The following is a 13,630-nucleotide window of genomic DNA, read 5'->3' as shown; positions in this document are numbered from 1 at the left end:
CATAATTGTTTGATGTGCTGAAATGTCTATGTTATTTTTTACATTCTTTGATTGGGAGGTAACTTGCACTACTATGAACATCTCATTCGTGGTGTGACTGTAGCACATTTTGCATCAGAAAACAACTATTTTCTTGATTTACATGTATGTCATTGCTTAACACAGGCATAATAGAAAAACTTGGTCTAAGTTTATCCACAAGGAGGGAGGCAGAGCAGAGACAAACGACACATTCCGTCATGCATGTGTGTGGATTTGTATCATCCTACTACTGTCTCGCTTTGTTTTACAGTAATAAATAAAGAGATGAATCAGATTTTCTTTGGTCCGTTAGCAAAATTTTACACATCAAGTATTTTATCTCAGATCTTGTATTTTGGTTTGGTATATGAGCTTTTGGCCCATAGACTAACATGTCCCTTAACCTGTCTGCTTGGTAATACTTTTCTGTATCAGCAAGTAGTTACGGGTTGAACAACCAATTACTGATTACGCCTTATCTCAATGCATACAACTTTCTATGAGTACCTGGTTTGCTGCAGCCCTTTGCGCGGGGGCTAGGAGAGGGAGGACAGTCCTCAGCCCCTCAAGTTGAAAAATCAAAACAACACCCTTTAGAGTTAGTAAACATGGTGGCTGATCTATTTGCTGTCTTGAGAGTACCTATGGCTACAAGCATATAACTTTTTTATTGCATTCCCCAATATTTCGATACATATTTTGTTCATTTTGTATTCATACCTTTATTAGTGTCCAATAGGAAGGAAGATGCATGAACACATCATGTCTCCAACCGGCTTAGATCATAGGAAACTATGGCACAATGCACTGCAGAATTTTCTTATTAGAGCTCACTGAAAACACATGTTCTCACCTACGGTAATGCGTTTTGGTTACACTAGGAATTATTTCATTATTGAAAGCTTTCATGTGCATATATGGTCGTAAGGGGATGTGTATTTATTTATCTTCTAGCTTCATTCATTGTATTGGTTTATTTGTTTTGCACAGAAACCCATCAATGGTATGCTTTGATGGGGCTTATTTAATACAGTACAAGCAAAATTGGAAGTAGTAGCAAATCAGCCATGAAAATTTTGAGAGAACTATGCAAATCACAAGAAATGACATGCTCTCGTCAGTTTGCCATGATCTTGTGGCCCAGTTCCAAGACTATGGACTAATGTTAGCTACTATGGGTTTCAAGCTTAATTCTACTTTTCTCTTGGTCAGAACTTAGTCTCCCAACAATAAATAGTATTCGGCCTTCTTACCTGCTTCATTTTGATCCTAAAATCCAGTTCCACCCCCTTCTATCCAATACCGCGGAGAGCTTGAGAAGTACTGTCACTGGGGCAATGAAGTGAAGCTCTATCGACACGATGCAAACAAAGCTCTCAAGCACATGAAGAGCATCGACAGTAAAGTGCTGCGGGACATAAGCTACGACAAGATGCAGCTACTCCAACAAAAGTGTGAAACTCTTAAGCATCAGCAGAAAGAAAAGGACAACCTAATAGACTATTTTAGCAACAGCTGGAGCCATAGCCTCAGTGGAGATCACATGGCAGCAAAGGAGCTTTACCGTATAATAGATAGCAACTTCACGGCTGGATCAACATGCAAAGACAATGATCTGAATCATATATTGTTGCAGGTAAGATATGTTGCTGATTGTCTCACTAATACAGCCACGCAATCAGAGTATGAACTCCAACAAACAAACAAGTACTACTAGAGCCTGGATGATGATGTTAAAGGAATTTCTGTTATGAAAAATGAAAACATTCAACCCCAGCCACTATGAACAATTGCAGCACCGATGGTCCACCAAGCATAAATCCCATGAGATGAATCTCTCCCTGTCTATCTTCCTTCCTAATAGCATCGTAAATATTCTATCGTAAGCTTCTTAGAACACTATGTATGATGAATAATCCATGTGTACCAATCTGCCCCAAAATATATTTAAGTTCACTCTTTCCATACTTGGCTTACTCTCGCCCCTTGCGCCATCGGCCATCGGCGCAACGGGTCATCTAGTTTAGGTAAAACTAAGTAGTTGTGGCAGCTTTGGATGAGACAACCCAATTCCTGGTAAATTGGACATCATCAATGAGTTTGTCGAGTTTGATTGAACTCTCACACTTTGAACATGCTCTATTTAAAGCAAGGCCATTCCTGTCATAACAGATACAGTAAAATGCCAACACATATATGATTGATGTTATGACAATATACTTGACTTTGGGGGTGACGAGATCGACGGAAGCAACAGGAGCCCACAACTCTTGAGTTTAACGGCGTCTACATGCCCTGCATGTAGTTGTGCACCACCTCCTCCTCCTGTTTTCTTGCATGTGATCAATGGTTTCAAATCTCTATTTATCACGGATTAGAATATATATTATGTAACAATGCTTTCCTACATTTGGTGGATTATTGCATTTGTATTTTTTTATTGTTATCATCTAGAAGATTAGTTCTGTATGAATGCGTTTACAATGCTTCTCAGGACGTTCCCGCTGATGCTGTTGTTCATGTCGTCCCCCCAGTGCCTAGCATCACCGGCAACAAGTTCATCGCTGTTTGAGAAGGTGCCCTGCAGGGACAACCTGACACGGCCATTGCTCACCCATGTTCGAATCTGAATCGCAGAGGAGAAGGCGCGCATCATGCAGTGCGAGAAGACTAGAAGACGGACAACCTCCGTCGACCTGTCATCGAACTTCAGTATGCGTGCTTTGTTCTCTGAAACTGAATTCAGACCTTGAGTACTACTTTTATTTGAAAGGAAATATGTGCGTGATTCCACCAACTTATGCCAAAATGCATAACATAGCTTGGTATACACGACTTGCAATCTGAACGTTTTTCTCTGTGTCGTCGTCCTACTTTCTGGTTCTTTGTTATCTGTCATCTTGTATCTCTGAATTGTTGTTGGCTGCATGCGCAGCTGCTTGAGGCAGGAGCAGTGACTAGCATTGACCAGTAGGAGCAAGAAGCAGCGACAGCTACCATTGCTGGCTGAGCTAGCTGCTAGGTTGCCTCTCTCTTTCCCTCGTATATGTGGGTTTGCAACAACCAAAAGTACCCTCGCGATTCTTTATTTTCACTAACAATCCATATTTGGATGCCTTCTTTCTACCCAGCTTCGGTTACTTGCGACGGGTTGTGGGCTGCAAGTTAGAAGAATCGGTGCTGAAAACGTCTTCTGAATGTTAAAAAGCCAATGGGGGTAGAAAGCTATGGAGATAATTGATTTGTTTCCATATCTATCTTTCTGTATTCAGACTGGGGGGGGGGGAGGTGCTTCATGCTGATGGTGTATATAAGATTGGCACAGATATGGACTTCAATGTCAGGTTTTGGTGAGTAGCCTGAGCTTCCTGTTTTCTCTACAGACTCAGAATGAAAAAAATAATCAATTTCGGAGTTTGTTGCAGAATTTAGAAGATCAATGTATTGTTGCATTTTCACCTGTCGGCATGTTTAATAGTCCATTTTCTGATGTTTTGGTGACCTGATGTATTGATTCTTGAGGTGTGTGACCAAGTGATCATGCAGTATGTACTTTCATCTGTTTCTAAATAGATGGTGTTTTTGTACATAGTGAAGAAGCATTGCAAGACTCCATCAGTACATGGACCCGCGGTAGACTGCATCCGCATCGGCGCATGGGCGATGTCGACATTGGACAGTGGCAGAGTGTGCAAAGTCTGCGCTTCTGACGGACCTTCACCACCAACTGCCATGCTCTCTACCATCCTTCTCGCTCCTCCCCATCTCTATGCCACAGCTCGCAGGCTAGCCCAACCTCTGCTGCCTTCCTTTCTGCCTCACCTCCCCTGAACTATCTGCGCCGGCGGGACCTTCTTTTGTGAGACAGGAACTTGGGCGTGGTTCAGTCTTTTTTGGGGGGCTCAGTTCAGTCTGTGGTATGGTTCAGTTTAATGAAAGAACGAAGATGACTTGCGTGACCCGCTCCTGTGTGAGATAGAAAATTGGGCTTGCAGTCTGGGATTGCAGAGTTGCAGTTCAGTTATGGTGTGGTTAAGTTGAGAGTAAAAGATTCTCTCAAATAAAAGTTGAGAGCAAAAGAAAGAAAAAGCAAAAGAGAGAGGATAAGAAATGTGTGCTAGAGAAAAAATCCTTCCATTTTTTTTTACTCCCCACTGCACCTGTGCTTTCATTAGCTGCGGTTTGGGACTATCCAAATTTTTAAGTGTCATTCTCCTCTCCTATGTAGTACAATTTAGTGCTTCTGCCTACTTATGTAAAGATACAACTATTTAGGAGTTTCTGCCAAGTAAATAGAAGTGCGCTTTTCCTGACGGGCATTAGTATACTTCAGTTCTCTTTTTCGTGCCGAGTATACTTCAGTTCTACTAAAACATCCATCTTATTTGTATGCAAATATTTGTTATCATTCATGTTAGCTATATATATATATACTAAGTTCAACATGCACACAAAGATGATCAGGTTGAGGTTTAGTGGCGTAATGTGTATCATTGCTGTATGCATGCTGAAAAGGTTATGTACATGGACTAAATTCACAAAATTATATTACCTCCATCCTAAAAATCTTATCTTAGATCTATCTACATATAGATGAATCTAACACTAAAACTTGTCTAGATATATCCGTATCCACAAATTTAAGACAAGATTTCTGGGGCAGAGGGAGTAGTTGCTTGAGATTATTCACAGAAAGTGGCATTCTTAGAATGTGTCTGTCACTGGCATTCTTGCAAAACATATAAAATTTCGTAAATTACTATGTTTAACCAGAATTGGTTACTTGGTATGTGGGTTGAGAAGGAAGAAAGGAAAAAATGTCATATAATGATAACAAAATTTACAATGTCGCTTGATGTGCATGGGATCCTAAAAGTCTTTTGCCCCTCCAAGCATTCATGTGAAGCTCCGGCACTCATTGACTTGGGATTGATCATATTCATCGAGAATAGGTGGACAATGACGAACATCGACAATTCTTGTCTCCCGTACCAATGCATGATGTAGGCGGGGACTTGGGTAAGGGGCGGCAAGGGGGAATGCATCAGGACTCCTCAATTGTGGGTAGCGTTGGCGGCGACTCGGGTCGGGAAGCAACGAGCATCATCACTTCTCAATTACGGGTGGCAGGCTAGGGATTAGGCAAAGAGAGGTGGGCGGTTTTGCAGGGTGGATAAAAAAAGGCAGTGGCGGGAGGAAAAAGTACAACAATAACATCAGGTCATTGCCGACGGAGGAGAGGCGGGGGTTAACATATTCAAGTGTGGCTAGGCGAAAAGTCGCGAGCGCCAGAGTTGGTGGTGGGTTTAGAGGTATCAAGGGCGTCCACGAAGACAACCTTAATAATTTTTTATTTATTTATATGCATAGCCCGTACCAATGCACGAGCGTACCAGAGGCGATGCAGATCGAGTCGCCGCGCTTCGGATCCACCTGCCAGCTCGCCAGAGACAAACACCGCCGCGGATGCGAGGAGAACGGGACCGGACCGAGCACCCGTGCCCGTGTCAGTAAGCTCGCTGCGTCCGTCCCCGTTGGTCACGCCGCACACAGCTCGTCGGAGCCCCGACCCGCGTCGATGCGGTGGTCGGTGGGCGGAGTCGCACGATCAACGCGCACGACGATGCGACGAGGGGAAGGGAGATGGCCGAGATGTTGGAGTGAGTGGAGAAGAGAGGTGAATGAGCCACAAGACCGACCGCGGCATGGGACTGATGTTGTGGTCGGCGGGCGGAGTCACGCGGTTGCGGGCTCGGTGACTCGCTCGGTGATGCGGCGGGGGAAGGGGAGAGGGCGAGAGGTGGCGGGTGAGTGAGCCCCAAGATCTGCCGCGGCATGGGACAGATCCGGCGGCTGGCGGACGGAGTCGCGCGGGCGCCGCCTCGTCGAGGCACGCGGCAATGCGGCGGGGGAGGGGCAAGTGCGAGAGGAATTGAGTGAGTGGAGGGGAGAGTGGTGAGTGAGTGGGGTTAGGGTTGGGATGCGGCGGGTGGAGGGGAAAAGGCGAGGGGTGGCCAGTGAGCCCAGAGGCCACCATGCCAGGTGGGCCGTCGAGCCGGCCCGTGAGGCAACTTTGCCGTGCGTGGGCCGGGGAGGCCAACACGCGTGCTTGGCCGGGAAGTGCCGTGCCTGGCCCGTGTAATTCTGGCCGTGCCGTGCCGTGTCGTGTCGGGCCGGCCCATTTTTCCAGGTATACTGTAATCCCTCAAAAAAATATACTCTGGATAAGGTAATTTCTTTTATAGTTATTTTTAGGGGGCTAAGTTTGGGTGCTGGTTGGGCCGTGGTGGATAGCTAATTTGGGCCTTGTGTGTAAATTTTGCTCAACGATAAAAATGCTAGACTCGCATGTGTAGGAATTTATGATAAAAAACATAGATATTAAAAGTATACATACCTGACAGGAACAATAAAAGTGTATACATATACTAAATATGGTTCATAAAAATAAATATTTTTTGTGCTTACCTTTCATATACTAAGGGTATCACAATAAAACTGAGAGAAAAAATAAATATACTTGGTTGAAGAAGGTTTGTTTGCATGTTTTTTTCTCATCAAATATACACGGTAAATATCTATTGTTTTTTCTCATCTTAACATATGTTTTGTTTATATTAATTCCTAATATTTTTCATATAAAAAACAGTTAGTAGGACTTGAGAAGCGTCTGAAACTTGCATGGACATCACTTAGTTTGTTACATGAACATGTCGTTACTCTTTCTTTTTGTTATCAATTTTCATTGCAAAATGGACTTCAATTATTCAGTAGTTGTATTTGTGTTATATTGTTTGTGCATGTGAAATTTAACATGTAACTCTTGCAAACTTTTTCAAAAGCTCGTGGCAACGCATGGGCACTCTACTAGTATCTTTAATTAGGGAGCTCCTAACCGGCACCTTAAGCGCCGGTTCAGGAAGCTGGCGCTCACAGCCGCGCCTGCTGGGCCGGCCCACGGCACGCCTTCTATACCGTAAAAAAAATCCCATCTATACCACAAAAAAATCCACTAAAAAGTGTTGCTCCCGTGAGGATTCGACCACGCGACCTCCAGTACATGTTCAAGTCGACTAATCACTACTACAACCAATCAATCATGTGTATTTTCAACGCTCATGTATTAAATATAATTAAAGTCGTGCTATTTATTGCGCACAGATTTTGGGAAACATAATTTTTCCGGACGAAATATGAAAATTCACAGATTTCAAAATAATCACGAATTGAAAAGGTTAACGAACTAAAAAATCATTGATTTCTAAAAAGTTCACAAATTTCAAAAAAGTTCATCAATTTTTAAAAAATAGTTCATCAATATCAAAAAAGTTCATTCGAATTTGAAAATGTTCATCGAATTTGAAAAAAGTTCGTCGAAATCTATAAAAGGTTCATCGAAATCTAGAAAAAGTTCATTGAAATTGGAAAAAGTTCATGGAATTAAAAAAATGTATTTTTTGTTTTTTGATCGTGATTTCAAAATGTGTTCATAGTTTCTCAAATTTATTCACTTTTTCAAATTTTGTTCACAATTTTAAATTGTTCAGTGTACATAAAAAAATGTTCAATGGGTATTTAAATGGTTTTTAAGCGCATATCACAAAATTGTTCAATGTGTAGTTAAAAATTGTTCATATTATATTACAAAAATGTTCAATGTATAAAAGTTGTTCATCTTATATCAAAATAATGTATAAATATGTTTTAAATTATTTCAATGTATATCACAAAAATGTTCGCTGTGTAGTTAAAAATTGTTCATCGTACACTGAAAAAAATGTTCAGTGTATATTTGAAAATCGCTCATCGTTTATAATTTTTTGTTCAGGTTCTCAATAAATGTTCACGTTTTAAAAAAATCATGGAATTTGAAAATTTTTGATCGAATTTTAAAAAAAGTTCATCAATTTAATAAAGGTTCATCAAATTTGAATAAAAAAAATGCACATTTACGAAAAAAAAGAAAAAGGAATAAAGAGAAGAAAAATGAAAAAAGAGCAGGAAAAAGGAGAAAAAATCTCGCGACCTGAAGAAACAATAAAATAGGGAAAAGAGGTTTGCGAACAGCAAGTTGTTCTTTGCCTAGTGGTAACAGCGCTGATGTCTAAACGAAACATCCCAAGTTCGAACCACCGCTCTCATGCTTTTTTAATTGATGCAGTTTTAACAGAAAAAGAAGAAATGGGCCGGCCCAGCCTGGCGCGGCGGGTATGCGCCCGTTTGCGTGCAGCAAAGAAACGGGCGCAACGGGCGCCGTTTAGGATTTGCTCTTTAATTAATATAGATTGCTTTTCACTGTAAAAAAAAAAAGTGCTCCAAGCTTAGCTCACGTACAACCATGCGTTTTTTTTTGAGAGGTACGTACAACCATGCGTGAACTGACCCATACAAACCTCCTAGTCCAGTGGCCCGTCCGCTTCGTTTCTCCGCTTCATCTCGCCCATGCGGCAAAGCGGAGCTTTCGGCGGCCCACGCTAGCGAGGCGTCGTCCCCGTTCTTCTTCCCCGCAGGATCAGTGCCCACTCGCCGAGTCGCCATTCACCACGCCCGCATGCGTACCGGAACAGCGCCTCAGCTACCGCGCGCGCCACGCCGGCTCTCCACCTGAGTCGGCCCGTGCGCTACCCCAGAGGCCCCGAACCATCCACCCAAGCACGCGCGCACAGGCTCTCTCGAACTCTCGCCGTACGGTGCTACGGGCGCGCATGGCCAGCCGACTCCTCTCGCTCCGGCAGGCCACAAGGAGGTGGCGCTTCCGGCCTTCACCACCTCCGCCCCATTGCCCCTCGTCCGGTAGCGTAGATGCGACGGCGCTTTCCCGCGGAACAATGAAGCTCAGCGCACCACCTCCGCCGTAAGACACAAAATCTGTCGATCCCTTTCTTGCCCGCTGATTCTTATCCTAAGTTGTCAATGAGGCTTAGTGAGTGGTTCTCGGGAGGTTTTGGTGACCAGGGCCTCGGGCTTGTGCTTTGAAATATTGATTGATGCAGTAGGTTTGCTCCGAAACAATAGCGACTTTGAAGTGTTCGATGAAATGCCAAAAAGGTGAAGTGTCAGCGCAATTCACTGCTTTCATCTATGCTATGCTTTTGCCTTTTTGGTTTAGTGTATTTGTGTGTGCACGCAAGCTGACGAACACGTCGAGCTCTTGAGTGTGGTTCTCGCTAGGCAAATACTCCCTCCATTTTTATTTACTCCGCATATTAGGTTTGAGCGAACTCAAACTTTAGAGAATTTACAATAACAAATCTATATGATGTGACAATATGTTCAATTATGAATCCAATGGTATTGATTCGGTGGTGTGTATGTTAATATATTATTCTACAAACTTGTTGAAACTTTATAAAGTTTGACTTTAGACAAACCTAATATGCGGAGTAAATAAAAACAGAGAGAGTGCAATAATGTAACAGTTCTGTTATTTCAGAGTTCTGATGCTGTTGTAGTTATACTTTTCACAAGGTTTTTGACCAAGACGACAGGTTCTTCAGTTGGCCACAAAGTTATAACCTTCAAACATGCCGTCCTGTCCATACCAGTCTACCTGTTGATAGTCAAAACCAAGATATGGCAACGGGTCCACAAAATACTGGGGCCATGGTATCCGTTGATGATTCTGACAAACCAAAAGCGAAGAGGAAAAAACTTAAAGGAAAGAGGGCCGTAACAAGGTTTTTGAAATCCTTGAGATGGAAAAAGGAAAGGGAATTTCAGAGAATGACCGCTGAGGAGAAGATTTTGAAAAAATTGAAGCTAGTAAGTTGTTATAGACTTGTCTCTTCATGAAGATTTTTTTCAAGCATAAAAGAATGATCTGTGTCAGAAAAAAAAGCATAAAAGAATGAAGTTTGCTTGACTTTCACTTGACATAACATGATTTTCTAATACTGCTGGTCAGTATTGTCATGTGAGGTATATTACTGCAAGCTGAATTTCCACCCTTGAGGTGGGCTATCTTATTAGATTTTTAAATCTATGTTTTTGATGTTGCTCTCACATTACGATGAATCTACATGTTTCTTCTCTATGCACTCTGTTGTGAAAATTTACTTGTAAATATATTGTTATACGGTTGGTTTTTTCTTATATATTCTTCACTTAAAGGCTCGAAGGAAGGAAGAACGACTTCTTGCAGCTTTGAAGAAAATTGAGCCAAATGATCCTTCAGAACCCACACATGATCCTGAGGTTCTTACACCTGAAGAACACTTCTACTTCCTCAAGATGGGCCAAAAAAGTAAAAATTATGTGCCTGTTGGAAGACGTGGAATTTACCAGGGAGTGATCTTGAACATGCATTTGCACTGGAAAAAGCACCAAACCCTACAGGTAATTGTGAAGACATTCACACCAGAGGAGGTTAAGGAAATTGCCTCAGAGTTAGCAATTCTAAGTGGTGGTATTGTGCTCAGCATTGAAGAAGGAAATACAATTATTATGTACAGAGGGAAAAACTATGCACAGCCACCACCCGAGATAATGTCACCAAAGGTTGCACTTCCTAGAAAGAAGGTATGTTCTATCTCTGCTATCATGGTCAAGATATCAATGTATGAATTGTGAAGCGAGGTTATAAAAACACGCACAAAAACTAGTAACAGACCAGCTTCAAGATTTCCAAGCAAGAGAAGCTCAGTAAGATCCTCCTGATTTATGCAGAAGCCTTAATAAGATACCAATTTATCATTCATCACCTAGGTTTAGAACATAACAACAAAAGGCATAGTCAGCCAATTATTTTCAGTTGGTAGGAATGGTGTTCTGTATTCTAGTCAGGAAGTCAGGATCAAATAGAATATACTCCAATATAAACAGGCATGCAGGATGAGAATGAATAAAGGATGACTAATAACACTGTCCTGTTATACCTTTTAGTGTCAGTGCCTTGCTTTCTCTAAATCTAGCATTTCTAATCAGGCACTGGACAAATCAAAATATAGAGATCGCCTCCGAGCTCTTAGGCGGTACATTCCCAGGCTTGAGCAGGAGCTTGAAGATCAGCACGCCCGGATGAAGTTAGTTGAAGTTATAGGACAAAGTGCGGCCAAAGACATTGCTTTTATTTCAGACTCTACAAACAGTGTGTCCGTGAATAAAGCTTCTTCTAGCTCAGTTCACAAGAGAACTGTATCCGAACTCCTGTCAGAAAATATAGAAAGGTCTGAGAAGTTGGAGGATGAAAATTCTGAGGTTGATGATGATTCAACTTCGGAGTCTATTGCATATTCAGAATCCGAGGATCTCTCTGACATGTTTGAGACAGATTCAGAGGAGCAAGCAGAAGATAGCAAGGAGCGTCCTTTGTATCTGGATAGGCTGGATAAGTTTCTCCCAGAAAAAAATGATAACGAAGCAGACGATTTTGAGGAGCATCTGCGGAAGATTGCTTCACTTTCTGATAAGGCAGATTCACCCGCAAAAGAACTGAAAATCTCCGAGCTTGATGAGATTGATAAAATATTCCTAAGAGCTAGTTCATTGCTGAAGAAAAGGTGACGGTCAAATTAATTTGTATACGATTTGCTTGAGTTTTTCTACCTAAACATTTATGTGCAGTTTACTGGGATCTTCCAAAAAGAATTGAGAAATACTGGTAAGTGGTCGCAGACTCTCAGACACTGAGCTGATTCATAAATCTTACTGAAGAGCATCCACCATTTTCGTGGCTTCATTTTCTTACTGCAATCTAGCAAGCTCATGTGATGTTGCATAATTAGTAACCTGAAATATCGCAATCAGATTATGGTGCGTGTTTACATGATTTTGTTTGCTTGTGGTTCGTCAGTTGGTGTTAAGCTGTGGCCATCTTATGTACTTGTTGATTTCCTTTTTGTTCATTCGTTGTTTGTAGAAGAGTCATTATCACTGGTTGTTGTAAGTGCATGATTACAGTACTGTATGGCTGTAGTTCAAGCATGCTGTGCACGGTGATCTTCCCTATGCATTATGATCGCCTCTTGTTTACAGGCGGTTGAATGTAAAATCACAGTAAAAATTTGGAAGACAAAAACCTCAAAAGTAGTACAGTACATGTTTTCAAAGTATTACACTGATAAACCATCTTGTTTCTGAAAGTATTTTTCCCGAATCGCCTTGCAGCTTCATATGTTCCACGGCAACTAAGCGATCGGCACAAAAGGATGGCAGAATCCCTTTGCATACATGCATACACACGTATTGGTTTACAACATACATCACACAAACTACGAACTATATATATTCAGTTCGAATATCTCATCCAAGATCGGGAACGATGAGGTAGTCCTCGTCGTCGTCCTCGGGCAGCTCCACCTTCGCCTTCTTGCTCTGGCGCGCACCGGCTGTCTTGTAGAAGCCGGCGTTGCTGGCCGGCTGCGGCGAGGCGAAGAGCTCGGGCACCTCTGCCGCGGTTCTGCCCCACTTTGGTGCCGGCGCCTGGTCGTCGTGGAACAGGTCGATGTCGGCGAACCACTCCAGCTCCTTGAACCCGAGAGGAGACGGAGAACCCTTCTGCTACAGCAAACACATGGAGACACGGTGAGATGTATCCATGGAGAACGGAGGGAGACAGTGGTACGTGATTTGCCTAGCCCCTTGCCTTGTCGCTGGACTCGTAGTCAGAGAACTGCAGGAGGTCCTCGACGGCCCAGCCGGACGACGGCATGAACGGCGACGACGGCACCTCCTGCGCCGCGGCCGAGACCGGCGCCGTCCTGGGGATGGCGGCGGTCGGCGGCGCCTTGGGCTTGGAGGGCGGCGGCGGCGGATGGCTGTCGGCGTGGGCGCTGCAGACGGAGCTGAAGCCGACGCGGATGCCGGTGGCGATGTAGCGCTGGTGGTTGGCGGAGAGCGTGCCCTGGACGTGGATGGAGTCGTCGCAGTCGCGGCAGAAGAGCGCCCTGTCGTCCACGCAGAAGACGAAGGCCGGCTTGTCCTGGCAGACGTCGCAACGCGGGAGCCCGGCGGCGGCGGCGTCCTCGAGCGGCAGGCGCTGGTGCTTGCTGGCCAGCTTGTTGGCGGCGTGGATCTGCACGTCGCAGCGCGCGCACAGCGCCGCCTCGTCCGCGCAGCACACCACCGTCGCCGCCGCGCCCTCGCACGCGTCGCACTGGATCCTCATGCCTTCTTCTCCGAGCTTGCTTGCTGGCTATGGTCGCTCGCTCTACACCTCAGCTCGGCTCAGGCTTCACGTGCGTGCGCCGATTAGCTGCTGGTCGAGAAATGATGAGAGACGGGAGTGGAGAGGCGACGGCGAGAAACGAGCGGCGTATAAATTTCTGCGACGTGCACGGGCGCGCACGCTGGAGCTTCGTGTGGACGAGAGAGGCTCTGCGGTTGGAGAGGCGACGGCTGGTCACTGATGAGCAGTGCCTCTCGTCGCCACCGGGAATTTGATTTGGCTTCGATTTTGGGTGGACGGGGACGGCGGGGCGGGGGGCCCGCGGAGACGGCGAAATCTCGCGGGAACTGAAGGCGGGGAGATTGTGCGGTGGCACTGAGCTGAGCTCCCCTCCCACTCCCAGTTGTCACGTTGCGGACTCGCGGCGTGCGAAGCAGGACTCCGAATGTGATGTGGGGAGATCTTTCTTTCGCTCGCGGTTTGGGCGGGCTCTCGTGCATGTGC

At 44.3% G+C, this 13,630-nt stretch overlaps 3 protein-coding genes across 7 annotated transcripts; 2 read left to right on the top strand and 1 right to left on the bottom strand.

The window, feature by feature from the left end:
* The first annotated feature begins 6 nt into the window (after positions 1-6).
* On the top strand, positions 7-4,334 carry LOC119364737. 3 transcript variants are annotated; one of them, XR_005175073.1, is made up of 6 exons: positions 7-245; positions 1,302-1,657; positions 2,516-2,733; positions 2,957-3,043; positions 3,153-3,371; positions 3,614-4,334. XR_005175073.1 is itself a non-coding variant. In XM_037630250.1 (3 exons), the coding sequence occupies exons 1-3, from the start codon at positions 244-246 to the stop codon at positions 2,649-2,651; spliced, it is 456 nt and encodes a 151-aa protein (XP_037486147.1). In that variant the 5' UTR covers positions 7-243; the 3' UTR covers positions 2,652-2,879. The 3 variants fall into 3 exon arrangements, 1 of the variants encoding a protein (XP_037486147.1); XR_005175072.1 differs by having other exon boundaries at positions 7-1,657; XM_037630250.1 differs by lacking the exons at positions 2,957-3,043; positions 3,153-3,371; positions 3,614-4,334 and having other exon boundaries at positions 7-247; positions 2,556-2,879.
* A 4,158-nt stretch (positions 4,335-8,492) lies between these two features.
* On the top strand, positions 8,493-11,681 carry LOC119364734 (uncharacterized CRM domain-containing protein At3g25440, chloroplastic-like). 2 transcript variants are annotated; one of them, XM_037630245.1, is made up of 4 exons: positions 8,493-8,875; positions 9,474-9,783; positions 10,132-10,539; positions 10,945-11,681. In XM_037630245.1, exons 1-4 carry the CDS (start codon positions 8,727-8,729, stop codon positions 11,521-11,523), a joined length of 1,446 nt encoding a protein of 481 aa, XP_037486142.1. In that variant the 5' UTR covers positions 8,493-8,726; the 3' UTR covers positions 11,524-11,681. The 2 variants fall into 2 exon arrangements, with proteins under 2 accessions (XP_037486142.1, XP_037486143.1); XM_037630246.1 differs by having other exon boundaries at positions 8,768-8,875; positions 9,490-9,783.
* A 341-nt stretch (positions 11,682-12,022) lies between these two features.
* Positions 12,023-13,380, bottom strand: LOC119364736 (B-box zinc finger protein 24-like). Of its 2 annotated transcripts, none has more exons than XM_037630248.1 (2): positions 12,605-13,380; positions 12,023-12,519 (listed from the first exon to the last, which is right to left on the bottom strand). In XM_037630248.1, exons 1-2 carry the CDS (start codon positions 13,124-13,126, stop codon positions 12,262-12,264), a joined length of 780 nt encoding a protein of 259 aa, XP_037486145.1. In that variant the 5' UTR covers positions 13,127-13,380; the 3' UTR covers positions 12,023-12,261. The 2 variants fall into 2 exon arrangements, with proteins under 2 accessions (XP_037486145.1, XP_037486146.1); XM_037630249.1 differs by having other exon boundaries at positions 12,023-12,516; positions 12,605-13,375.
* Between the last annotated feature and the right edge of the window lie 250 nt (positions 13,381-13,630).

Source organism: Triticum dicoccoides, chromosome 2B (assembly GCF_002162155.2).
Source record: "Triticum dicoccoides isolate Atlit2015 ecotype Zavitan chromosome 2B, WEW_v2.0, whole genome shotgun sequence".
Lineage (NCBI taxonomy): Eukaryota > Viridiplantae > Streptophyta > Magnoliopsida > Poales > Poaceae > Triticum > Triticum dicoccoides.
The sequence above is the reverse complement of the archived record's forward strand: the minus strand, read 5'-3'. Positions and strand labels throughout refer to the sequence as shown.

Excerpts from the sequence above, each read along its gene's own strand:
- LOC119364736 (XM_037630248.1), bottom strand. The coding sequence starts at position 13,126 with ATGAGGATCCAGTGCGACGCGTGCGAGGGCGCGGCGGCGACGGTGGTG. Across the intron at positions 12,520-12,604 it reads ACTACGAGTCCAGCGACAAG|CAGAAGGGTTCTCCGTCTCC; the intron begins GCAAGGGGCTAG and ends TGTTTGCTGTAG.
- LOC119364734 (XM_037630245.1), top strand. The coding sequence starts at position 8,727 with ATGGCCAGCCGACTCCTCTCGCTCCGGCAGGCCACAAGGAGGTGGCGC. Across the intron at positions 8,876-9,473 it reads CTCAGCGCACCACCTCCGCC|TTATACTTTTCACAAGGTTT; the intron begins GTAAGACACAAA and ends ATGCTGTTGTAG. Across the intron at positions 10,540-10,944 it reads TTGCACTTCCTAGAAAGAAG|GCACTGGACAAATCAAAATA; the intron begins GTATGTTCTATC and ends ATTTCTAATCAG.
- LOC119364737 (XM_037630250.1), top strand. Across the intron at positions 1,658-2,555 it reads TGAATCATATATTGTTGCAG|TGCCTAGCATCACCGGCAAC; the intron begins GTAAGATATGTT and ends TCGTCCCCCCAG.